This window comes from Gastrolobium bilobum, unplaced genomic scaffold (assembly GCF_033153095.1).
Source record: "Gastrolobium bilobum isolate Gb01-03AN ecotype WA unplaced genomic scaffold, APGP_CSIRO_Gbil_v1 utg68678, whole genome shotgun sequence".
NCBI lineage: Eukaryota > Viridiplantae > Streptophyta > Magnoliopsida > Fabales > Fabaceae > Gastrolobium > Gastrolobium bilobum.
In genome coordinates, this window is record NW_026898565.1 from 21,087 (window position 1) to 48,511 (window position 27,425).

General features: G+C 32.9%; 2 protein-coding genes across 2 annotated transcripts; one reads left to right on the forward strand and one right to left on the reverse strand.

Annotated features, from left to right (window-relative positions):
• Positions 1-1,174: 1,174 nt before the first annotated feature.
• On the reverse strand, positions 1,175-6,120 carry LOC133317424 (uncharacterized). Its single transcript, XM_061519287.1, has 4 exons — positions 5,981-6,120; positions 4,633-5,366; positions 2,209-3,307; positions 1,175-1,560 (listed from the first exon to the last, which is right to left on the reverse strand). Exons 2-4 carry the CDS (start codon positions 5,288-5,290, stop codon positions 1,380-1,382), a joined length of 1,938 nt encoding a protein of 645 aa, XP_061375271.1. The 5' UTR covers positions 5,291-5,366; positions 5,981-6,120; the 3' UTR covers positions 1,175-1,379.
• A 793-nt stretch (positions 6,121-6,913) lies between these two features.
• Positions 6,914-19,485, forward strand: LOC133317422 (dihydrofolate synthetase-like). Its single transcript, XM_061519285.1, has 12 exons — positions 6,914-7,207; positions 11,459-11,567; positions 13,162-13,454; positions 13,628-13,725; positions 13,855-14,005; positions 14,907-14,969; positions 15,205-15,366; positions 16,070-16,261; positions 17,293-17,392; positions 17,814-17,945; positions 18,251-18,382; positions 18,769-19,485. The coding sequence occupies exons 3-12, from the start codon at positions 13,173-13,175 to the stop codon at positions 19,119-19,121; spliced, it is 1,665 nt and encodes a 554-aa protein (XP_061375269.1). The 5' UTR covers positions 6,914-7,207; positions 11,459-11,567; positions 13,162-13,172; the 3' UTR covers positions 19,122-19,485.
• The last annotated feature ends 7,940 nt before the right edge of the window (positions 19,486-27,425 follow it).

The window sequence follows — 27,425 nt, forward strand, 5'->3', positions numbered from 1 at the left end:
GCCTCCTTCTCTCTAAATTCCTTCCTTCTTTTTTCTCCTAGGTTGCATCATCTCCTCTGCTAGGGCGTTCCTCTTAGCACAACTTGGGAGAAAAAAGGAGAAAGGGATTTAGAGAGAAGAAGGAGAAAAATGAAAGTGAGAGATTGGGAGAAGTTTAGAAAGAGAAGTGATAAAATTGGTGCGCACATGGAGGGAGGGGTGAGTTTCAGTTATAGAGCCGAGACATGTCACAACAGTTGACAGGATTAAACATGTCAAAAAATTTGACTGGACTGATCTTGTCAACAAACCTGACGGGACTCAACGTAGTCACGCCGTGTGTAGAGGAGTTCTATCAACTAGGTTGACGAGACCATACCTGTCAATACGGTTGACGGATTTGACTGCTGTACTATAGAAAAACATTCCAAATCAACTTTGAACACGAGAATCTTTTCACCAATGTTTATAATACGGTCAATTTGCCTAATGATAGCACATATAAGTACCGTAGTGTGTGTGTATATATTCTGAAACTAAGAAAACAAAAAAAAAAAGAGCTGCTAACGCTTTGAAAGGGAATACGAATTAAAAGTTAAGGTTATGTATTTTGCTGAAATTATTAGCATATTTTTCTCCAATAAGCTTTAGCATTTTTATGGTCATAAATTCACAAAATGAAACAATCTCTCAACTAAACCTAAAAATATGAAGAGGTGATTCAAGATTTGTTTACTTTAAATGAAGCGCAGATAATTCTTAATATACCCATTCTCCACGTTTGATTTCATGATGAATGAGACATACTTTATGGGAAGGGCACATACAAATTGTATTAGAGTAATCAAACCCATCATAGTATTTATCCCAATTGATTGGGTATGACAAGTACATATACTCCATTGCCAGGCTTATTGGTGAAAAAGAATCAGGAAATTACAAATCCCACAAGAGTCATTATATTTTTGAGGTGTTGGTGAATAATCAATCTGGTACCAAAATTTTTGTTATTTTAATTTTCCGAATTAATCCTTAATAGAAGTGACAGTATCTCCGACCGATTTACATGTTTATAAATTGTTTAAAATGGTAGAAATGTAGAATAAGTAAATGAATTTAATTTTGACACACAATATGAGTTTTTTAACTTCTAATTAATAATGTGTTATCAATTATCATATATATAGTACACGCCTATCCTAAATACAAGCCGTGACAACAATTTCTTCTTGTAAGAAATTAGGCATCATAATGATAGCACATGTAAGCACAGTAGTACATATACATATTCTGAAACTAACAAAAAGAAAAGAAGAAAAGAGCTGCTAACGTTTTGTTCAAATTGATACACATACTTCCATTTCTTCACACTTTTGAGAAGGATCCTGTTGCTGCTCTGGTCAAGGAAAAGAAGGATCCTCTTTGTTCTTGTAAATCTCAAATAGTTGCTTTGAGTAGTGAATGGCTAGTGATCTGCACAGTTCAACTGCTTTGGGGTCATATGCTTGCAACTCCTTGACAGACTTCTTTAAACCACCACGAGGATCTCCATCAGTGAGGAACTCGGCCAAAGTACTGCCTCTGTAAAATTGAAATTTCAGTTAGAAAACATATGAAACTGACAGAAGACACAAAGATGCAATCAAAGGAATAGCATGGACGTGCCTAGAATTCATAAAATTGTGTAGTATCCAGAGCAAAAAAATGGTATATTGAACAGGCGTCACAATTCATAATCAACTTGCTTAACCAGCGCGGAAAATCTATCTAAAATAGTGTTAAATCGATGGCATGTGATGGCTACACGCTTTCAGGCTTTGCATCAAAGATGGCAAGGAAAAAATAAATATCAGAATGCAAATAATTCATCCTATCCAAGTTCAAAACACATAATCGCCAGAAGCTCCACTCAGTTCAGAAGCAAATTTTGCAAATAAAAAAACTGTTAACCACATATTGAGAAGCCATAACACATTTTCTAAAGAACATTTACTTAATAAACCAAAAGGGGTGCAACCCATTTATAAAGAAAAGTAAGAATTTTTAAAGCTTCCTTTCGTACGCAGAGAGCATAAAGCGATACAGCTAAATAAAAAGACTAAAAGAGAGACAACAATAAGTAACGAATTCAAACTGAACTCCTTACGTCAAGGTCACTGTTGAAGTAAACTCGGGTAATTAACACAGTGCAAGAACCCTGTTGTATACATTATTCTCTTTTGTTCCTACCTCTTAGCATCAAACTTGCTGAATCCACGCTGGTTGTTGTACAATGTTCCCCTGCTGGTCTGTTCCTCAGAAGTTTGCTGTTGATAAAGAGCACACACAGCCTTCATACACAATTCCAGATCCTTTCCAAAAGCTGCAAGCATGTCAGCCTCAAATTCCCACTTCATTTTGTTGGTTTTGCTCCTCTTAATTTTCGATAATATCTTACCAAAGTCCATGTCCCCATCTGATACATCCTGTGAATCTGAATCCATGTCACTATCTTGTACATCCTGTGAGTTACTAGAGTCAGAGTTCGCATCACCATTAGCTACATCTTGTGACTTGCTAGACGTGTCTTCACAATTAGATACATCAGAATCATCAACAATAAAATCACTCATGTTTTCTCCCTCACTGTATGATAAATCCTTTTCTGATTCATCATTATCAGCATCATCATTTGTTGGAATACTTTGTTGATGCTTGGCCTTATGAGGCCTACATGAAGATGTTTTATCATCCTGACTTTTGCTTACACATTTTCTCAGAGGCAGTAGACGGCGCCTAGTTTTTACAGTGTGAGTGACCTTGTCATCCTCTGAAATATTAGCAGTCAGTGAACTATTCAAGTCAGGTCTGACTTGGTCAGCACTTACTCCCTGAATATGCATCCTTTTAAGTTTACAAATTGGCATATTATCATCATCATCACTTTCAGACTCACTTGTAACAACATTACAAGTTCGTTTCCTTTTAGGAGTTGCAACAAATAAGATATCTTCGCTAAAATCCAAAATTTCCTTCTTTTGGGCACAACTGCTGTCAGAGTTCTTTGACTTTTTTCCTTGTTCTGCTGCAAAACATGTTGAAACAGAAATGCTTCCACCACCCAGACTATCTGGTACTGGGTTCTGAGTAATATTAGGTTCATCGTCACTATCAATGATATCAATTACATGGACTGAAGCAGATTTTGCACCAAAGGGTGTAGATGGAGCCATCTTTTTGCTGGGACTCTCTTCAGTTTCGAATTTCAACTGTTTTATAACTTTCCTGCCAGGTTGCACTGTAGAATGTAAGATGGGACTTCTTTGAAATATGCCATTAGAAGGTGTGCCTGCTACAGCCCCACAGATATGGATATATGAAGAGACAATGTTAGAGACCACATAAAATTTTCAACCAAGTGATAAGTTGGCCAAACATGAACCTATTTTTCTTATTCCTGACAAATGTTACCATGATGCAAAAAGCACAAAAAATATACCATTATAACAAGAACTACAAAGGAAGACAAAGAAGCATTTTCTGATATGAACCTCACCAAGAATAGTGAGACCCAAGACCAATTTAGTTAAGATCGTTTTTACAATCAGAAATTTTAAACAAAAAATAAAGAACCTTGACCCGTTATCTATGGAAGATAAGAACCAAAGGTATAAGAAGGATAAAGACGCCACACTCGAGAAAGAAGAAGGTGAGTGATAAGTCTGGTTTGAACGCCACAAGAACAAGTTTCTTGATAAGTTCAGAGTTCTAGATAAGAACCAAAGAGAAGAAACCTCTCTACTATATTATAACTTCAAAGTCTGATCACAAGAGTTGTATCATCCGTATTTATACTTGGAACATCCCTCCAAGAATAAGAAAAGACTAACAAATAAAAAGACACTAATTTAAAATTGACAACTTGGAAAAAGGAAAAGACTCTAATCAGCCCACTAAACATTAATGACATTGGAAATGTGAATCAAACCCACTAAGCATTAATAACATTGAAAATACTATCAGCCCCACTAAGCATTAATGACATTGAAAATTGCTACTCATTCCACTCAACCTCCCTTGCATTGATGACATTAACTAAATTCAGATTATGAATAAATTTGGACTTGATTTCTTCATGATTAGCCCATATTTGCATGATCAACCCACTAAGAGCTTCTTTAAACTTCTTGGCCCTTGATCTTGTGATTGGCCCATTTGGCAATTGCAATGGATCACTAGGTGTTGTCTCCTTATTCATATCATTTTCACTTTAGGAATAAGGTGGATCACACACTGTTGAGTTTCGACAAGACAGTCACATTGAAGAAATAGCTAACAGAAGAGTTGGCTTGGATAACATCAAGATAAATATACTTTTATTTTTACATATATCAAATTACCAGGTGGAGACACATAATTTAACACTCTGATAATTAAAATTTAACAAAACATAATAAGCTAATCCTGACACAAGGAGAATTGATTTAATTGTATGTTCTAGAATGCAGAAAATAAATAAGTAGATCATAAAATATTGGTAAATCCCACCCACCTCTTTAAATAAGGATTGTATTTATGTAAAACATTTGATTACAGAAATTCAAAGCAATTTACAAAAAAAAAATTAATTAAATAAATAAAAGCTCTAGCTCCATCATATAGCCAAGGTATTACCTGCTGATTGCATATATCCAGCTTCTTTAAAGGGAGAAATACGAGAAGAAACTACATTCCCTAAATCTCCTACTTTCTCTTGATTCTGCTGGAAGTCAAAGCTTGTATGAAGATGCAAATTTCCTTCAGTTCTTATCCGCTTATTTTCTTGCTTATTTCCATTTTCTTCATGATAATGACTACCCCTTCCCATCCCCAATTGTAAGGCCCATGATTCCAATTTCTTGTACTTGTCTTTCCAGATCTCTGTCTCACTCTCAGCCCTTTTCTTCTCACATTCCAAAACTTTGTTCTCAATCATTAGCTGAACAGCCTCATTATTCTCTGTCAAATCAACAATTGTTTTTATCGCTCTCTCTTTTCCACTACTAACTTCTTCATGCCTTTTAAGTCCTTCACTCGACATCCTCAAAACTTTCAGCTCATCTTCAATTGCAAACTTTTCTCTCTCCAGTGCCTTAACTTTAGCCTCAAGTGCTTCACAGTGATCCTTTTTCTTTTGAAGCTCAAATTCTAACTCTGCACACCACACTTCAGCTTTCTTGCTTCTCTCTTCCAATTCATTACACCGACAATTTTCTGACACATAATTGCTAACAGCATTAAGGTTTAACATTTCTTTCTCTTCTTTCACTTCTTTTGCTATATTTATCTCCATCAAACCCAAGAGTTTAATGCCACACAATTTATTTTCACCTCAGAGAACCTCACATTAAATTCCTGTCGCATAAACTCTGCATTTAAAATTTAACAAAAATTAGAAAGAACAGCAATTTAAAAAATTGAAAAATTGTGAAAAAAAAAAATAGAGAAAGAAAGCTAATGAAAATTTCTGCTGGATAAAGAAGAAGTGTTAAAGGGGTGGAAGGAACAAAAAGATGCAAAATTTAACAATCTACAAAGAACACGTGCAATTAACAGCAAATCACACTGTTTATTTACACTTAATTTAGCCAAATTCATTTTCTCAGTCCTAAACTTCCTCCTTTCTACTTAAACCCCTTTCTCTCTTTTCCCCTAATTTTGGGGTTCAATTTACTTTCTCCCTTATTCTTTTTCTTCTTCTGAAGTTGTAATTAGAAAATGGTGCACATCAGTAAAACATAGAGACAAACAAAGAAAATAACGTTCTGAGTTCCAACTCTACTCTTTTCAAACTAATGTCACTGTTTTCTTCACCTATGCTTGTAAATTACACGAATTTAAGCTACATTAACCAAAAATAATAGTTATAATGATTTATCAACTTTGCCACATGGGTTCAATTTTCTCGCTTACCAGACAGGAGAAACGGAAAAGAGAATCACATAAACAAAATGCAACAAAACAAAAACTGCCGTGAACTTACGTTAGAATGGAGAGAAAGAGCAGAAAAGATCGCAAATTTGAAAGGCGCTGTCTCTGTAATGCGTGGGTGTTTGGAGATTCTGTAGAGTAAAAGCATTCCATAACAGAAGCATTGGCGTGTGAATTGAGTAAAGGTAAATTCTAATTTTAGGTTATAGCTACTCTACTAGCAACGTTCATTTTATAAAAGACAAATAAAAAAGAAAAGAAAATCTGGGTTTTCAAAAACAAAAAATAAAAATTACGAGTGTGTGGGAAAGTATTTCCTATGTCGGTGTATTTTCGCCACGTGTCACTCCCAACAGATTCGCATATTCAAGAAAAGTGTTTGCCTTATCCTATACTGTGCATAAACATACCCTAAGAAAATTGAAGAATAGGTTAGATTGTTCACTCCGATCTAAGAAAAAAAACGTTGACGAGCACATACTTCATATAGATCATATATGCATAAGAAGAGTTAGGACTTAAACTATTATTATTGGCAAGAAATTGTTAGCAAGTTCAAAATTTTTATATTAATTGCTAGGAAATTATATTTATAATTTTTATTTATAAACTCTTACAAATTACATTATATTTTACTGGTAAAATACTCTTGAATGAAATCTTATTTATAAGACATGATGTAATTTGTAAATATATTAAAAAAAATAGTTTGACAATAAAACCATCCTCTTAATTGATAATCTTGACTTTTATCTTCTCTCATCAATACTTAGGTGAGCAAATAACGTGAATTATGCCAACTCTAAACTTTGTTTTAAATTCTCTGTTATTTGACTATTGTGCCCATAATTACATAAAGAAATATCACTTTACCCTAATATCAAAATATTTCATGGTTTACCTTTTGCCAGGAACAAAGGTTGGAGGAAGATTGTACTAGAAAATGATTCCTTTTTAAGGTATACAATCTTTCCAGAATAATTTTTCTTTTTTTAATTTTTCTTTTCGGTAACAAAAATAGATGAGAATTGCATTTGATAAAATCGATTTATTTTTTTGTTTTCGGAATAAATCAATTTTTTTATGCGAGAAAACAAAAAAAAATCAAAAATTTTCTGCTTCTGTTTCAAGCACAAAAAGAGAATCAGTTTTGTCTGAGACTCTCACCACTCGGTACCCGCTCACACCCCATCACTGCTTTCAACCATATACGATTCGAATATTCAGAGTGAGGTCGCTTTAGCTGGTAGTCTGGGCCATCATATTATCGTGCGATTCGGTACGTTATTCTACTTTCATGGTCTCCTGTGAATGTTGATTCTGATTCCTTTTTATTCTCCCATTTATTTGATGGTCTAGCTGTTCTTGCTGATTATATTTGTTGAATTACTCACCTCTATTCGGGTATTCTGACCAATTTTTAGGGTTTATCTCGTTTTTTTTGTTTTTTAATTCCAAATGTTCGCTTTGAGGTTGTATTGGATAAAGCGCACATACACTAAGAATTTTCGATTACAGCAACCGTTTGTATTCATTGCTGTAGATTTCTGAACTCTATCCACTAAGAATTTTTATAATAAAAAAAGAAGATTGCAATAGATAATAAAAAATTAAGTTGCAATGCATCTAACTCTGTTAGTATCAATTCAATTGGGTAGAAAGTATAACAATAAGAAGAATAAGTTATTAAGTATTCGAAATATGCAATTTGATGTGAGCCACACGCATAACCTCCTCCGTGGCTGTTTTCATTGCAGTGGATAAAGGGCTTAAGCATGTTTGGTGTATGGACTCTGTTCTGGAAATTTTCAAGTGTTAGCGTTGAAAGAGGATTTTTTTTTTTTTTCCTAATTGCATTTATTTTTGTATATGCGTATCAGTCTATGGGTCTATGGCATCACGTACCTGTATCAGTTTTAGGTTCCAATAGTTCTTTAAGATAAAATTAATCAGGATAAGTATGCACTAACCCCTTAATTTCAGACACATACCAAGATGCACATTTTTCTTTCGTGAGTATTTTATTTTTAGTTTGACACCATGGGGCAACATCACAATGTTGTCAAAGGATCTCCATGAAAGAAATGCATGACAAAACTCTTATTGTTTGGTTTGAGTTGTTGACTTCCTTTTTTTTGCAGCGTGGGCCTACAACCATGTAATCGTATGCAAGATTAGTGAGAAAGCATGATATTATAAATACTTTTTTTTTGTGGTAATGAATATCCATTTTCTTTGGTCATAACATTGATGAGTACTTTTCAATCACTTATGCTTGCTCTGTTTTCCACCAACAATCAAACTTGTTATGGTTATGCTTCTTTTCCATGCCACTTTTGAAGCCTTCGGTTTATCTTACTGTCACATAGTGGGACCTCAATCATATTATTTTGATAGAGGAATTACAGATGCAACCATAATTCAAGTATCTGTGATATTAGGCATACAAATCATAAAAATGTTGAACTTTGTATTTCTTTAGCCCTTTGAAAACTCTAGTGGATTGTTTGTGTACAAATGTTCAGGTTCTTAACATAACTTGCCAACAGCAGAATAGTGACAACAATCTTTGCCTTTCTGACTGGTTACATTATTCACCAGGATGGATATGTGCATTTCTAATTTTTGGTGTTATGATTTATTTTCTGACATGTTATCAGCAAGGAGTATGGCATCCGAAGGGTTCGTAGCAAAATGGACTAATAAAAACACACATCTTTTTGTTAATTTGCTGGTAGAGGAAGTAAAAAAAGGGAATAGAACAACCTCTACCTTAAGTAAGAAAGCATGGAAAATGTTATCAAAAAAAAAAAAAAAAAAACATGGAAAAGCATTAAAGATGAATTTACAAAACAAACAACGCTTGATTACACACTAAATCAACTGAAAAACAAGATGAATAAACTTAGACAAAAATATTCAAGTTTCAAGAAATTACTAAGCATATCTGGTTTTGGTTGGAACACTGTTTTGAAAACTGCTACAACCGAGGATGCATCTTTATGGGACGTCCACATTAAGGTAACTTTTAAGGTATCATTAATATTAAGGTAATAATATGATATTAAAAAATATAATGGTCAAGGGAATGAGAAACAAAAAAAATATGAGTTGTGAAGATGATTGAAAAATAATAGTTAAAACTATATATTAGCATTTGTCGTAAAAAAAAAACTATATAATAAAATATTATAAATTTTTAGATAATTTTTTTAAATATAAAATTTGGCATTTCAGTTACAATCTATTATCATTTGCTATTTTATACAGTTGATGAAATCTATAAACAAAAGTAAAGAAATAGATTTTTATTGTGTTATCAAACATAATTCTGATTCTCAGAATAAAAATAAAATGTGTTATCAAACGTAATTCTGATTTTCGGAATAAAAATAAAATATGTTAACAAACGTAATTCTGATTCTCAGAATTGTTCCAAGACACACAAATAGAAAAGAATCATTTCTTTTCAGAAAAAATGCCAGGAATCAGAATGGTTGTCATGCGCAGCCTTAGTGATTAATTCTCTTACCTAGTAATGATACTCAAAAGTTTCCATTAGTAACTAAGATTCGAGTTTTACTTGATAGAGATTTGGAATGTTTCTATATCTCATGTGCCTAGAGCTTGTAATAATGTGCGGATTGGCAAGCCAAAGAGGCATTCAACAACAACTATGGCCTATCTTCTTTTTTCATCTCCTTAGCCAGATCTTAAGAACCTTTTCTCCTTATTTTTATGTTCTATTTCCTTAAGCTTTCTATGTTTTTCCTTTATTGTTTCTTTTGTTTTTTTTCTTGAGTTTGGGGCCTAGCCCCTCTTTTGTACCAAAAATAATAATATATATTTCATCTATTTGTCCCTATTTGATCGTTGACCGCACAACATATTCGAGTACAGAATCTTATACTCGAGTAAATCAAGTGTTATGAATTTATAATTGAATATATGACCCAACTAGTTGAGTATTTGTTGTTCCACGCTATATACTCGAGTACATGTGTAGAAAAGATTCTACAGAAATTTCTCAACGCGTAACTCTCGAAAAGTTTTATGGAATAAAAAAAAGCACATGATTCGGACACCCGAGTCAAGAGTTACGACCTTCCGGAGTTTTACTCCAAAATTTTGTAATGCTAATAGGTTTTGGAATAAAATGTTGGAGGATATAATTTTATTTCCTACATATATATAAAAGTATGTGGGATCCATATTTTATCATTCTTTTTCTTCTCCTCATATGGGTCCCACCAGGGGTGTTAACGGGTCGAACCGAGCCGAGCTTTGGTCTTAAAAGGCTAAGCATGTGTTTAAATGTGTCGGTCTTATCAAGCATGTTACCTGTTACGAATATAATTATCGGCCTGTGGCCTGTCTTATTTACAAAAAATAAAAGCCTGATTTAGCCTGTTAGTCTGTTAAAAAAAATAAGACAAAAATTTATCCAAACAGAATATACAATCAACAACACTAGTAATTCCATAAATATTTATAAATTCAATTTATATCCAAAGAGCATAATATATAACAAAATCATTCAAAAAGTCTGTTTAACTAATAAAATAGGGGTGAAATAGATTGAGAGGGGAGAGAGGGCTATTACAAATAGTATAAAAAATATAAATAAAAATAAAAATTAGTATACTAGGCCAGCCTGAGAGGCTCCAAGGCCGAGCTTTGGAATTGAAGCACGAGGTCTTTTTACTAAATTAGCTTTTATACAAGTCCAAACCTGGTTCCAACAACCAATATCAAGTATGTAAGCTCAGGCCTTCACGAACCGAGCCAAAGGCCCCTGACTCGTTTATCACCCCTAGGTCCCACACATTTTTATGTGTGTATAGAAGATAAATTTATCTCCTACAACATGATAAACATTAAAATTTGTTTGTAATTTTGTATTTGAATATTTAAGAAACATTGCAATATTAATGAATTGATTTACAATAGTTATGTCTATGGTTGATTTTGCTTTATGAAATGCATATATTATATTTTGGGGGAATGTCTTCAACAGAACACTGTCGGCTAACAACACTAAGGGGCTGTTTGGTATGGAGTAATTTCTTGGATGTCCTGAAAAGTGGAAGTGAGAATGATTTATTTCCACATTTGGTAGAAGAAAAACATAAAACTTGACTGGGTATAATTTATTCCCTGGCAACCATTTTACACTACCGATTGTGGATTCCAATTATCATTTAAAACATGGTAATTGTTAGTTCCCAGGTCTTGGTTTCTTCACGTGCCATTTCTTAGACTAAATTACCCTCAAGAGAACATTTTTGTAATACTTGTTCTGCTTCTCTTCACTAGAGAGAACACAGCAACATATTGCATTGGTCTCTCTGGGTACCACCACCCAGGTATATACCATATTATGACCCTTTGTTTTTAAATTCATTGTTTTCTTGGTTTTTTAAATTGTTCTACTTGTTTTCTTTCTTGTAATTTCTTGATGATGGCTTTGATGGATTTTTTATTTTTTATTTTTGGTTCATGTTGACATGGAATAGAGCATTGTTCGCAGGTTCTGTTTCTGTTCTGCCATATTCTTTAATCTTCTAAACTCCAAGGTTCTCAAATGGTTGAAATTTACTGTGCCCAATCGTCTTCAATAAAAGTTATTCTTAACAAAGGTACTTTTGTCAAATTTCATCATATTCCCAGTAATATTTTATTTTTCAACCAAACATCCCTTCAGAAAAGTTAACTAATATTCTCAGTAATATTTTGTCCTACTAAACACTTTTTTCGTAAAATACCAGACACTTTTTATTCTAATCATATTTCAAGTAATCGTGATTTCAGGATCCAAAAGAATTTCTCTAGTACCAAATGCCTTCAACCTTGATGCACTATGACTTGTGTAAAGACGAGCCTATTGTTGAATTATTAAAGCGGGGAGCCTTCCATTATTATGATTATATTTTAAAGTGAGGAACCTAATATTGTGATCACATTATAATTACAAGTGGGAAGCCTGGGATTAATATATTACAGTTCTGTCTAAGTATACCCCTATTTAAATATATGTAATTTTAATAAAGTATTAGTTTTTGATTTGTTTATATAAACTGATTCGGATATGGAAGTTTACTTTTTATCTTTACACTTTTGATTAAATATATTTTTATATGTTGCCAAGTTCTACTTGTTATAGTTTTTTTTATTTGCTCACTAGGTCGCATTGCAACTCACCCAAATTGTGGTTATCTATTTATAGATAAAACAATGAGATAACTTTTGAGTTCACTCACTCGATTCGATTGAGAAAATCTTATTATTTTCTAGTGGTGAGTGTGACATTTTGTTTGTGTGGACAAAAACTTAAATAATAAATTATTATGTATTTAATATTTCTCTTATTGTAAGGGATAAATTCTACGTAGGACCACTGCGAGGAGAAGAGAGAAAAAGAAAATATAAATCTCACACACTTTTATGTAGATATAGGAGATAAATTTATCTCATTCAATAGAGGAAACATTAAATCCAATTATTATTATGTAATTTGAACGTTTATTATATTCTAGAGTTGTTCCATTATTTCTACAAACAAGCGTTATAACTTGATAAACCTTATATATATTTTGATTTGGTTTATTATTGCTAAATATATCACTGTGATAGTTAGACTTGTCAAGCTATTTCCGATGGTAAGTGAAATCGTTCCCATTTAAGGGACGAATTCACTTATCACCAAAAACATTTATCATTTTTACAATCAATTTAATCGCTGTTAAATTGGCGAAAATCAACAATAATAAAATTGATTGTAATAATGGTAAACTTTTCTAGTGGTAAGTGGATCTGTTTTCATTTAATAATAATATGTGGGCAAGTCATGACTTGAATTTGGGTCGTGATAAACTTTTAATAATCTTTATAATTATCTTTTATTATTTATTCTATTGTTTTTCTTATTTTCTTATTTTGAATTTTTTAGTACGAGATTAATAAAGAAAAAACTCTTTCATATTTAGTATAGAATCATATGAAAATTTTATATCATATAAGTTGTCATAGTTCAATTTATTTTTTTAAATCCAAATGAATTAATTTTTGACATTTTATTTTTGAACTTAATACAAAATCTGTAATTAAGAAAGACAAAAATCAATCTTAAAAAGAAAATCTGCATCAGTACCTTGGGTAAATACCAAGCAGTCCAAATAACAGAGCAAGGAATCTCTTATTTTATTTTGTGACTGAAATTAAGAATTTTAACAGCTAGGTGAACTATGCTGGCGCTTCCCAGTGGAAACCTCGTGCTTCTCCATAGCAGAACATTAATTTCCTCGATACATAGAGGAATCACAAGGCAAATGGGTTCCACACGAACCCTCTGTTCGCACCATGAGGACCCAGAAATGAAAGACTTACTGAACTACATTGATTCCCTCAAAAATTATGAGAAATCAGGAGTGCCCAGAGGGGCAGGCACCGATTCTCAAGAGGGGTTCGATCTTGGTAGAATGAAACGCCTGATGGAGCGTTTTGGTAATCCTCACTCCAAATTCAAGGTTTGTGATTTCTCTCTCTAACAATTTTTTCATACGATTTTAACCCTTGAAGTTAAAATGAGCATGTTCTGGGTCACAAGGGCATTTTGTATTTTTGTAGTACTTTCACTCACTCTTATGCAGTTGAAGTAAGCAATAATAGTTGTTTAAATTCTGGCTTACTCCAATTGTAGGCTGTTCATATTGCTGGGACAAAGGGAAAGGGATCAACAGCAGCTTTTATATCTAATATTCTGAGGGCAGAAGGTTATTCTGTTGGTTGTTATACTAGGTAAAGTTTCTTCATCATTGAACTAGGTTTTGCTTTTGTGTAACTGTTGCTACTTGCTATTTCGTTTGCTACAATAGCTTCTTTACAATTTGTACATCATTGATGACAGGCTTTATTTTTCTCAAGCAGTCCACATATCCGGACTATCAGGGAACGCATTTTACTAGGAAGATTTGGGGATCCTGTCTCGGCGAAATTGTTGAACAATCTTTTTCATAGGATCAAGCAGGATCTTGACCAAGCAATGAAAGAGGAAAATGGTTGCATAAGCCATTTTGAGGTATTGAATATTGAATCTCATCAACGTCTGAATTTTGTCAAGAAATTGTTGTGCTATCATAAGGAGTTGTTTTGGTTAGAGTCCATGGATCAATTGAAATTATAGAGATTTAGGTAGAAAATGAAAAAAGAGAGAGAACAAACTATGAATAGTTGAATATAATATTTGTATATGGTGTGTAATGATGTGTTATGATGCAATACAAAAATTAAAAGATTAAGCTCTGATTAGAAAGTTTATACTAATAGTATAGAAGACTCTTGATCCTAATTAAACAAAGAAACAAATAATGAAATACTTATAAATATATGGAAACCAATCCTAAGAGATAATCTAAGATACTCTAAATTACTCTAAGATACAATCAAGACATTAAAAAGGACAAATCCCAGTGCACAAGACTCCTTGACTTGCGAAAGTAGGGGTGAAGGTCGATTGTATGCAATCTTACCCTTGCATTTTTGCAAAGAAATTATTTCCGAGACTTGAATCCGTGACCTTCCAATCATAAGGTGTAACCTTATCGCTCTCCAAGGCTCGCCCTCTATCAAGATATTATGAGATATTTTCGTATATTCTAACATAATCAATTGAGAGTTTGGGACTTTGCGTATTCAGTTTAACTGATTGCCTTAGCTCCCCTGATTGTTCTTTTGGGTACTGTTCCATTTCTTTCTTGTTATTGGTCAGCATTATTACAATAAAAATTAATGAAGTTAATGTTTCATTATTTAGATATTTCTGCTTACACTTTCATAGCATTCTAATATTCTATTAAAATCCGGGTGGATATTTTTTATTTGTTTACTTTCTTGTTATATGGCTATTTCATGTATCAGAAATTGTGCAATTCACAAACTTTTGTATTTGGTAACTTCAATCACTTGTGGAAACATTCCAGGTTTTCACTACGATGGCATTCATCCTATTTGCTGATGAGAACATTGACATTGCTGTTATTGAGGTTAATCATCTATTTCACTCCATCCAACAACTGCTTTATCCAAATTTGATATATGATGATTCTTTACCTCCCCCAAAAGAACCTTAAGTTGATATTAACTTTTACCAGCCTCGCCTAGTGGTCGGGGCTTGGTGGTTGTTGTTGTTAATATTTGGCCTTTTCTTATTCACATTTAAATCCAAAAATTGCAAGATGGCCTAAACTATATTATCTTTATTTTTATTAAATTCTATAGGCTGGGTTAGGGGGCGCACGAGATGCAACAAATATTATCTCCAGCTCTGGACTTGCTGCATCAGTCATAACCACTGTAGGTGAAGAACATTTGGCAGCTCTTGGGGGTTCTTTGGAAACTATTGCAATGGCAAAGGCAGGAATCATAAAACAAGGCCGCCCAGTTAGGTGTTTCTCTCTGTTGATCTCATTTGCATATTAATGTGCTTTACTGAAATGGACAAGGTATAGTCCATTTCTCACGGACATTAGTACATTTTATAACTACAAATTTTTTGAGTAAATTGACAAACGTTGATCCAATTCTTATATACATGACAAGATACAGTATTAGCTGCACCGGTATTATCTAGTCTTAAAGCCATTACTCAATGTTTAATCAGAAAAATCATATTGTATTCAAACTAGCAAGAGAGGATGTGACCTCTATTTTCAAGAACTATCATATGTTTTGCTTGTGTTATTCTAGCATTTTCTAATTTAAAACAGGCCAGCCAAATTATGGTTGATGTGAGATATTCTTTTTGTTTGCTGTTAATCTAGAGTCAAGTAACCTTTTCTTAGACAAAGATATTCTAAAATGTTAGCTAAGTGTGAAAACATGCATGTCGTGCTATGACATCTATAAAACTTTGTTCTTTTCGGGATGAAGGTGGTCATTTCTTATATTGATTTATCCTTGTTAATGTATAAACATATTGTGAAGTTTCATCATCAAATTAGGGAAAAAAAAGTAAAAATGAATTATTTATTTTTGGTTGGGTTTGGGACTTTTGGTACATAACTCTGTTCTTTAAAATGTTATTACTCCAATAGTGACTCCATTTTTTCCTTTAATTTTTGCTGACTAAAAAAATTCATTTCAGTTGGTGTTGGGTGGGCCATTTCTCCCTCATATTGAGCACATCATTCGAGATAAAGCAGTAACCATGGATTCACCTGTAGTGTCAGCATGTGATACAGGGAATAAATGTACTGTAAAAAGTTTCAGCATACGCAATGGCAGGCCTTGTCAAATTTGTGATATTGTGATACAAGTTGTGGAAGATTTGAAACTGGTATGAACTTGTATTCTTTAGCTTTCAGTGTTTGTTTAGATAATGCAGTGTCTGGGGACATATGTTGGAGCTGGCTGCTTTTGATTACCTGTGGGCTCTGATTGCTTAGGATGCATCTTATAGACATGGTTTGCAATTTTGCAGTTAACATTCTTTAAACCTGACACAATCAAGCACCATATGTGTTGGTAATGATTTAGCATAACAAATTTTGTTGTGAATAATAAGGTTATCAAATCGCAATTCAAATCATGAATCGCCAAGCTAATTTTTAAATCGTGAATTGTATTGAATCGTAAGATTTAATGTCACAATTATAAAGCTAAGTTTTGAATTGTGAGTCATATCTAAGTGTAGTATTGTACGTTCTCATCTTTTTCCTGTGTGAGACCCTAATTATTTTGCTCCCATTTGTTTGCAATGTTGCTTTAGATAACGTGCGTTGATAATGGTTTAGCACTAGTTTTATTGTGAGTAATAGTTGACAAGAATATGATTATGTATTACAAAAGTAGGGAGTATAGTAGTATAACCTAGTAAATAACACACTTTTGAACTCTGATTGTAGTATCGTACATTCTCATCATTTTTCTCTGTGCGAGGACCTGATTCTTTTGCTCCCATTTGATTACAATGTTGCTAAAGATAACGTGTTGATATTGGTTTAGCATAACAGCTTTTATTGTGACCAGAATATGATTATGTATTACAAAAGTAGGGAGTCTAAAAGTATAGCCTAGTAAAAAAACTCTTGATTTTGAACTCTTAATTGTAGTATTGTACATTCTCATATTTCTGCTCTGTGTGAGGTCCTAATTGTTTTGCCCCTATTTGTTTGCAATGTTGCTTTGTGTGTCATGGTATCATATGTCTTATGTTGTATTACAACTTCTGAATGTTTAAAGAATTTGTGCACCCCATTTCTCTACCACCTTGGTATGCTACTTTAACAGGTTTTCTGTCTACTACGTTTTCATTGTTGATCATGGAAAAGTTTTATGAGCAACTTATGATTATAGCTATTCATGTAGTCCTGTAAGTTACTTGATGTGAAGCTGCAAATGCCTGGTGGTCACCAACTTCAAAATGCAGCAACTGCTACTTGTTTGGCACTCTGTCTTCGTAATTTAGGTACTACTTTTCTACCTTTTGCCTGGCCTTACTCTAAATGTGTGCCTTTTCTATACTTAGTTGAATTGAATTCCTATTCAAGTTCAGAAGTTACTTGAGGTTCAGATTTGTGGATTACTTCTAGTAAAGGTTTCTGTGAAAGTTAAACGTCCTTCATCGCTGCCAAACCTTCGAATGAATACTTGAGTGGGTTATGTGGTATATTGCATCTTGCGAGTTTGCGCAGACATAACATCAATTTTTTTTTTTTACTGCTCTAATGTAGTTGTTTTATAGTTTTTCCCTTTGGTCCATTCTCTTTCTCATTACGACCATGACAAATCAAATCAAAGACTTTGCATTGATTTATATTAACTTTATTTTTTTTCTTTTTGGTGATGTGACTTCCCCTTCATTTTCTCCTTGTTTATTGGATAATTAGGATGGAGAATTTCTGATGAATCTATTAGGTCTGGTTTAGAGCATACATATCTCCTTGGAAGGAGTCAATTTCTAACATCTGAAGAAGCTGAGGTATTAGGACTTACTGGAGCAACAATATTACTGGATGGAGGTTGACTATTTTGACTTTTCTTTTTATTACCATGTGATTAACTGGTGACTTGAATTTTTAAAAAAAGTTGGGCTTAATTGGTTCTGGAAAATTTCTAGAAAAACCACATGAACTTTTTGGAGAAAAAAAGACTCGAAATTTATATAATTTTCTATTCCAGACTGGACACATCCTTAATTTTTCATGTAGTCTTGCTCGACTCTAATTTTTAACGGTATTGAGGGAAGAGCTAAGAATTTTCTGGCTTGGTGCCACAAATACATCAGAACAAAAGTTTTGATTAGTTGTGTGGATGTATGCTGTAGCCCACACCAAAGAATCTGCCAAAGCACTGATGAATACAATAATGATGGCATTTCCCAAGGCTCGATTGACTTTTGTTGTTGCAATGGCAAGTGACAAAGACCATGTGGGTTTTGCTAGAGAGATTCTGTCAGGTATAGTCTGCTATTTTGATATAATAATTTAATCAAAATATCATGTTAAAATAGAAGGGGAGCCTTGGCACAATGGTCAGTGTTGTCGCCATGTGACTCTTGAGGTTTATTAATTGGACAAGGGCATAAGATATCAAATTGGTTTGATTCCTTCAGACCTCTAAATTCTTGTGCATGCTTATAATGCCATTATTGGTAAAATGATTTACCCAATAACCTAGAGGTTTTTTGGCATGTCATTTCCAATTGATTGCTGGTTATCGATGCTGTTTCAAGTTGTTTATCTTGGTTCTTACATAATATTCTAAAATGCAATATCTAGTTAAGCCTATTAAAGTAGTGTGTAATGACGGGTCTAAATTAAATATGCTACTGCATTTGTTAAGGGCTGCATGTGGAGACTGTTCTTTTGACTGAAGCTGCTATTGCTGGAGGTGTAACTCGAACAACTCCAGCTTCTTTGTTGAGAGATTCTTGGATTAAAGCTTCTGAAGAGCTTGGTGTTGGGATTATTCACGATGGAATGGCAGAATACAGTGAATTATTAAAGGATCAGCCAGTAAGCTCTGCAAGCAATTTGGGTGATGGTAAGACCATACTGGCTACTGAGTCGTCTTTGAAGAGTTGTTTGAGAACTGCTAATAATATTCTCATCAGAAGAGGGAATGACAAGGGTATTATTGTCATCACTGGATCTCTGCATATTATATCCTCAGTCTTAGCTTCTCTCGATGGTTAATGACTTTTTATTATGAAGCTACTCAAACCGAATTTCTCAGCAATTACAAACTAAAAAGCGAAGGCCAAGTAGAATCCTGAATGGCTTTATATCTGCATTCCACAGCACTGTTTCTAGGCTTCATTGAATAAGTTATAATCACTGTGCAACAGTTTTCTAGGACTGGAATTTTGGACGCTGTTACATAAATGATCAACATTCAACAGCAATGTATTAAGTCTAGAATGAATATTTTATGGTCTTATCCGAGGCTTCTCTTGGAGCTTAATCAGCTTAAATTAATGTTTTTAAAATCAGGTCATTGAGCGGATGAAGGCACTGCATCACAGTTCATTGTTCTGGTAGTTGTTGAATTGTAATTGAACCGGTGATAAATAGAAATATATTGATAATATTATGATATTCTAAGTAAAAACTTAACATAAATTTATTAGATTTCAAGTTAGGAGAAATTTTAAATTAGCATAAAAGGATCATATTAATTATATGTCCCGAAAGATAAAAGAAAAACAATATGAAGGCTAAATAAAAACTACCTAACAAATGTTACATGCATTAAAGTAAAAAAAGAATTATCAGTGTTCTGAAGTTTTACATTAGACAATAAATAAAAATATTCAAGTATACTATAGGCATAAAGCCAATATTATACATACAAGTCTTAATATATATATATATATATATATATATATATATAGGCAGGTTATATTTATAAACTTTTTTGTTTACAAACTACACTAAGTACGACCGGTCATACTTTAATTATGCAGTGTACGACCGGTCGTACTTAATATAATTTGCAAAAAAAGTTTGTAAACGGATCCTATCCCATATATATAAGCTATGAAAGGTATGTACCAAAAAAAAAAAAAACTTCGAAAGGAACAAGCCATTTCTTACCTTGCTTAGACTGAGAAAGAGGTGGTTTTTCACCTGTCCATAGCTCCTCTAGTTTTATAGGTTGAACAAATTCAACAATAGGTTTTATTAATCTCGTGCTATAAAAATAATTATATGTGAAACCTATCCACTAAAAAAAAAAAAAAAAGCAACACGGAAATCAATGTATGTGTAGGAGAAAAAAAACCCTTCAACAACATGAGAGTATATTTTCCCGTTCAGGTTTATTTTTAAAAAAATATACTCTCATGTGTTGTTAAAGAGTATTTTTCTCTTTTACACATATATTAATTTTCATGTTTTTTTATTTTATTTTATAAATGGGTGAATTTTACATATGATTGTGTCTATAACATAAAAATGCTTCTTTCCTATTGCATGAAATTAATAAAACTCTTTTTAAAATCATGTTATCATTACCCCATTTTTCATAAGATCATGTTAAAGATTGTGTACTTATGCATTCTTTCGCAGCAAAAGAAAAAAGAAAAAATGATAGAAACAAGGGAGGTTGGGGGTAAACCTGAGACATTAAGGGTGGCAGGACAACCTTTTCGGAATCAATTTTTTTTTTTTTAATTTCTGCTCCCGGGAACAGAAATGGATAGAAAACTCATTTGGTAAAATCAATTTATTTTTTTGTTCCCAGGATGAACCGGTTTAATTTTTGTGCTGGGCAACAGAAAAAAGAATAATTTTTTTTTTTGCTTTTCTGCTCTCGGGCACAAAATGAGAAACACTTATCTCTCTCAATTACTCTCCACCACTACCATCATCACCATCGCTACACCATCCTGACAAGACCACCGCCACCATTGTCGTACCACCACCACCACCACCTTCATCGTAGCCACTGCCACCACTACCACGACTACCGCCATCGCTGTCGCCGCTATCGCTGCGACCATTGCTATCACCACCGCCACCATCACCATCACCATCATCACCACCACCACCGCCACCATCACCACCACCATTGTCATAGTCACTACCGTCACCACCACCGCCGCCGTCACCACTATCACCGTCGCCGCTATCATGCCATCACCATTGCCACCACTACTACGGCCACCACCATCACCACCACAACGCCACTACTACAACCATCACCATTACCATTGCCGCCACCACCACCACCACTCCATATGAAAAGGAAAGTGATGATCCAAATTTTTTTTATGCTTAATAAGAATGATTTTTTATCTATTATTTATTGTGTTATCAAACACAATTCTCTTTCTCGAAATAAAAATAAAATATGTTATCAAACATTTTTTTTTCTTAGAAACTGTTCCAAGGCATAGAAATAGAAAAAAATTGTTTCTTTTCAGAAACAGTGTCAGGAAACAGAATAGTTGTCATGTACACCTTAATTATCCGAAAAAGAGAAAGGTGTATGAAGAGAATAAATTCTTTCGCGTTAAAATTTCACATAATTTGGTTATGAAAATCTTTTATATTTTTTTTCTACACATGCATTAAATAATTAAGATATAATTATCATTAATAAAAAAAGAGAGGGACATAAAAATTTCACAGAGCATATAAAATTTTAACAGAAGAGATAATCCATTCCTCCGTAAAAAAGTGTATCGAGGAAACAAAGGAAGAGATGGGAATAGTGCAAGTTGCCATATGTTTGAATCATTCGATCCCATGGATACATGTGGGGCAAATTTAAAAGCACAAAACGGCAAACACTCACTGCAATACATCGTGCTAGTAGTCACTAATCACTATCATGAAAAGAGACAGGTAATTCAACTTTTTGGCTTTGTATGAAGGACCGGGCAATGATGTGCCAGCAATAGCATTCAAGGAGATTATTATGCTGTAACGTACACCTTTGTTTTTTTGCACCTAAGAAGGCCACATTTATGCCATCTTTGCAGGATGGTTTTGAAGTAAGAAACATGCTACCAATTTTGGAAAAAAAGAGGTCCACACCCACACTGTTCCATTTTTTTTTAACACCAAAGTATTATGAAAAATAGTCCGTGAAATGAGGATTATGGTTGCACATGAAATGACAGGCATTTTATTTTTATTTTTATATATATTCGCCAATTAATTTATTTACCCAAGTAATCCGGTATTATTATCGGACTCATTATTAGGAATGACTCTTCTAAAATCATTTTTTCATTCCTATGACTTGAATTGGAGAACTCTGATTAAGTAAAATAAGTTCGTTGAATCAATGTAACAGAAGTTGCTGTCATTCGCAGCTTGATGATATATCAAATTGGGTCTATTATATAGACCAAGATTTACAATTGGTTACATCAGGAAATCAGCTAAACTTAAGGAACAGAAAGCATAAATCAAGCTAATCTATTTACATCAGGAAATCAGCTAAAACTAAGGAACAGAAAGCATAAATCAAGCTAATCTATTTTAATATACAAGGTAACAAACCGTGATAGTTACAATCAGGATCCTAACAAATTAATGCTACTCTAATACTCCCCCTCAAGGTGGAGCATGGAGGGAGGAGATGCCCAACTTGGAAGTCAAAAAATCGAATTGTTTGGATCCAAGTGCTTTGGTCATAATATCTGCGGGTTGAGAACTAGTGGGGATATGTTGAGTAGAAATAGTCTTGCTGAGAAGATAGTCCCGAACAAAATGGCAATCTAACTCGATATGCTTGGTACGCTCATGGAACACTGGATTAGAAGCAATATGAATAGCAGACTGACTGTCACAAAACAGTTGCATAGGGGCTGCATGAGGAATATCAAGAGAGCTGAGAAAAGACTTTAACCAAATAAGCTCAGAAGTCGCAGCTGCCATGGCACGGTATTCAGCTTCAGCAGAGGAGCGGGATATTGTGTTTTGCTTCTTGGTTTTCCAAGAAATAGGAGAATGTCCAAGAGTAACAAAATAACCAGGCTCTGATACCATAACAGAAGTTGCTGTCATTCGCAGCTTGATGATATATCAAATTGGGTCTATTATATAGACCAAGATTTACAATTGGTTACATCAGGAAATCAGCTAAACTTAAGGAACAGAAAGCATAAATCAAGCTAATCTATTTACATCAGGAAATCAGCTAAAACTAAGGAACAGAAAGCATAAATCAAGCTAATCTATTTTAATATACAAGGTAACAAACCGTGATAGTTACAATCAGGATCCTAACAAATTAATGCTACTCTAATACAATGATTATTGGTTCAATAAAAAAGGATGAAAAATCTACTGAATAATAGCAACCATATATATAAGACAATATAAAACAAATGGATGCATCATTTTCTCTGGGTTCTAGGGTGTTCCTTAGCTCACTTTATTGTGAATTATGTCAGACTGCATTTTCTCAACTACCATTGGTAGTTTCATTATTGCTGACGAGCCATAAACTAGCACGGCCAACGTTCAGTATTGTTGTTGCTATTAAAATGATTCAAAAAATTGTTTGCTTTGTGTCCAATATTTTTTATAAGGATCAAAGAGGATCCTATATTTCTAAGTTATTTCCACCATTTACAAAAATTATATCCTTGTATCTTATCCTTGTAGGTTGATGGTTTCTCTGATTTACCAATCTCTATACTGGATAGTACTCAACTATAAACTCAATTATAGTTTCTACACAAGAACACAGGCATGCACGCCCTTCTAGTGAACCATGCATTTTATTGTGTTGAACATAGAATTATAAACGTGTAAAATAAAATAGTAATATATCCTCCTTCGATAAACCAAATCATACATACTTTTTGAAATTTAAAACACGAAACTTTAGTGTGTTTGTGTGTGTGTCTATATATATATATATATATATATATATATATATATATATAGGAAAATATTAACCTCATGTCACATGAGACAATAAGAAAATATTAACCTCATGTCACACGAGACAATAAGTCTCTCCTACCCACTCAAAAAGGTATGAGTTCCACTTTAATTTTTCTTTTCTTTTTCCGTGCAATGAGACCCACATAAAATTGTGAATGCAACATGAGATAACATATCTCTTGTTACATAAGAAAATATAATCTCATATATATATATATATATATATATATATATATATGTGTGTGTGAAAAAATATGTGTCCATTTAAAGGATGTAAAGTTGTATCATTTTAAGTGAGAGAAAGAGATAAATAAAGGAAGAGAGTGGACAAAAAAAATAAAGGTGTGGGTCTCATCTCTTTGTAAGAGTGAAATGATATAAGTTGTGTCATTTAAAAGGATAAACAATTTTCCCATATATATTGCAGAGCTATTAGATTATCGTCTAAAGAGTTAATCCTTGCATTTTGAGTAGTGTATTAATTTTAAAAAATAATGAACTTGTGTGTGACAGCATATTGGTTTTTTCGTCAAAGGGATTTTGTACTGGGCAATGAAATTTACACATCATAATATTCCAACATTGAAATGTATGTTTTATTTTATTTTATTATTTTATCATTCAAAAATACAATGATACAAGGAAATTGATATTGATATACAAATATGAGGCGTGATCTTTTAATTTCAGTGTAAAACTCGTTTTACTTTTCATTGAAATTATTAATTTTTGTCTATCTAACGACTATAATTTATTTAGAATTTAATAATTAATTAATTAGTATAATTTAATAAGAAGTATGTTATATTTATAAATTTTTTGTTTATAAACTATACTATGTATTTTGAAAAATACACACTTAAATAGTTATACTCCATATAATATATATTGTAATTTATAAAAATTTATAAATATAACTCGACTCATTTAATAAAGTGTAATATTTAAGTGAATTATTGAAATCAATAACCGATGGAATTCCGTCAACACCATCTGGGGAGGGGCATAAGTACCGTAATTCTTGGACTCGCATTCGAATTCTGGATTAGTCTCATAGAAGGCGAACTCTGGATTAGTCTCATAGACGGCTCAAAGAGTCGAACCCGTGGGGATACCGAGGGGTTCTGATTCCCTTAAAAAAATAATTAGGATAAGTTTCAAAAAAAAAAAATCAATAACCGAGATCACCACTACAAATATTTATTATTATTATTATTATTATTGTTAGTGTAATATGTTAACATCAGTTACATCACCCGACAAACATACGTAGGTAATTAAATCATGAGTGAAAGAGAGATGCACCGAATATAGCCTCCAACGTTCAAAGGAAATGGGATAAGGACATGACATGTAAAATGGGGCATAGAAATCTAATAGAGAATCAAGCCTGTGGGACTCACTTTGGCCTCCAACATCCTTCTCAAGAGTGAATGCGCATGCAATCACCAAAAAGCCCCAAATATCTCTTTTCTCGTCAGCGTGAGAGGCGAAGGCCAAATATAGTTAGAAAAAGAGAGAGAGAGAAAGAGAGAGAGAGAGGGATGAAATTAAGGTTTAGGCCTAAAGAGTAGTAATGTGTTTCTCATACATTTCGTGGGTGGTAATCAATGTGTTTTCAGATTCATAAATGAATCAAGTTTTCTCAAGGAGGACCCACCTTATTAACTTCTTTTCATTTTTATATTGCATCTTTGTTTTTTAATTTTGTCCCACTTACCCCATTTATATATATTGTGTATATAGGGTGCCATAAATGATATAGTTATATGCTTGAATTTAAATAGTTATGTACGATCTACCAAAAAAACATAGTTATGTACAAAGATGCTCAGTAGCATATCTAGATCTGTGTAAGCCTTCAACCTTCTAACAAGGGAAATATTTTTTAAACAAAAAAATAACAAGATTTCCAAATGTTGCTTGGCAGCAGTTGCTACATGTTATATTGATCTATGTCATTATTGCTTTTTGGTATTCAAGCTTGGAACTTTGCCTTTCTTTATAGGAAACTACTAACTTGTACATGTAATTTCGAATTTCAGAGAAAAGAAACTAAACTTCATCTTAAATTGTATGCATCCTGAGAGACATGGATTTGCTTAATACAGAACTTGAAAAGGATAGCCCAATTTGCCCTAAATTGTGTTGGCCTGTTTCTGGAGTGTGCCAGGATAGCATATATATAACTTCACAGAGCTAGTTTCTTTATTTTGCTTTGCTAGCTGACAGAAGGCTGTCCAATACTGCAATATTGATAGTATATCAGCTAAACATAATTAACTTCACTCATAGTTTATCCGCAAGCTCATAGAGATGGATTTTAGTCTCACAAAAAAATAAAAAATAAAAAATCTTAAGATAAGGTTTAGGAAAGATTTAATGCTTTAAACAAGCTCTGTGATATAAAAGATATTTGTTTTGAAGAACAGACAATGTAGACCTATTGTACTTTGTGCATAATTTTTTAATTTTTGAAAAATTGAGTTGGTAAGAGTTGGTCATGAAAGCTACTTTCATCTCAAAGATTAAATAATTCAAAAATTTAAGTTATTAGGTAGAGATAAAACAATTTTATATATCATTTAACAGTTTTACGTTACAGAACCCGTTTAAAACCAAGTTGGCCCAACAACACATACACGTATATATATATATAGAGGCAGATCCTTTGACACCGGTGTCAAATTTAAAGTTTGACACCTTATCTGAGAGCCGTTAGATCAAAAAAGATCAACGACTCTGATTTGTAAGCATGTGACACCATTAATCTTTTTTGATCTAACGGCTCTCAGATGAGGTGTCAAACTTTAAATTTGACACCGGTGTCAAAGGATCCTACTTATATATATATATATATATATATATGAAAAAATATTTTTACAGACACTTTAGATAAGGTTATCTACAGCTACTATTTATAACTATGTTCTCCCGGAAGAACATAGTTATAACATTAAAATTGTTTTTTTCTCTCTCCTCAGTTACTTTTCAGAACTTGTTTGCTGACGTGAAGAGAGAAAAAAACAACTTTAATGTTATAACTATTTTCTCCCGGGAGAACATAATTATAAATAGTAGCTGTAGATAACCTTATCTAAAGTGACTGTAGAAATGTTTACCCCATACATATATAAGTAAGGATATTCTAACTACCAAAAACTCTCAGTACTATTTACAAAAAAAAAAAAAAAACTCTCAGTACTAACTTACTACCCATCACATCACCATTGAATCAAAGAGAGAGAATGTTAAAAAGTTTTTGAAGAGAGAAAATGTTAATCTAATGGTGATTAGATATGTAGTAAGTTGGTAGTAGAAAATTTTGATAGTTAAAATATCTCTCCTCTATATATATATATATATATATATAAATAAATATAAAAGAAGGGAAGAAATGATAAAAATAACATCTGCAATGTTTACGAGTTTTTTTAAATTTTTATTTTAGTCTTTTATTTTTTAAACGTAATTACTAAGATTATTACTTATCTCTTTAGCAATATTTAACATTACCTATATTATAATTTGTCAAAAACCTACTCTTCTAAAAATTTAAACTAATAAGGCGAAAGTTTTACCTTAACAACA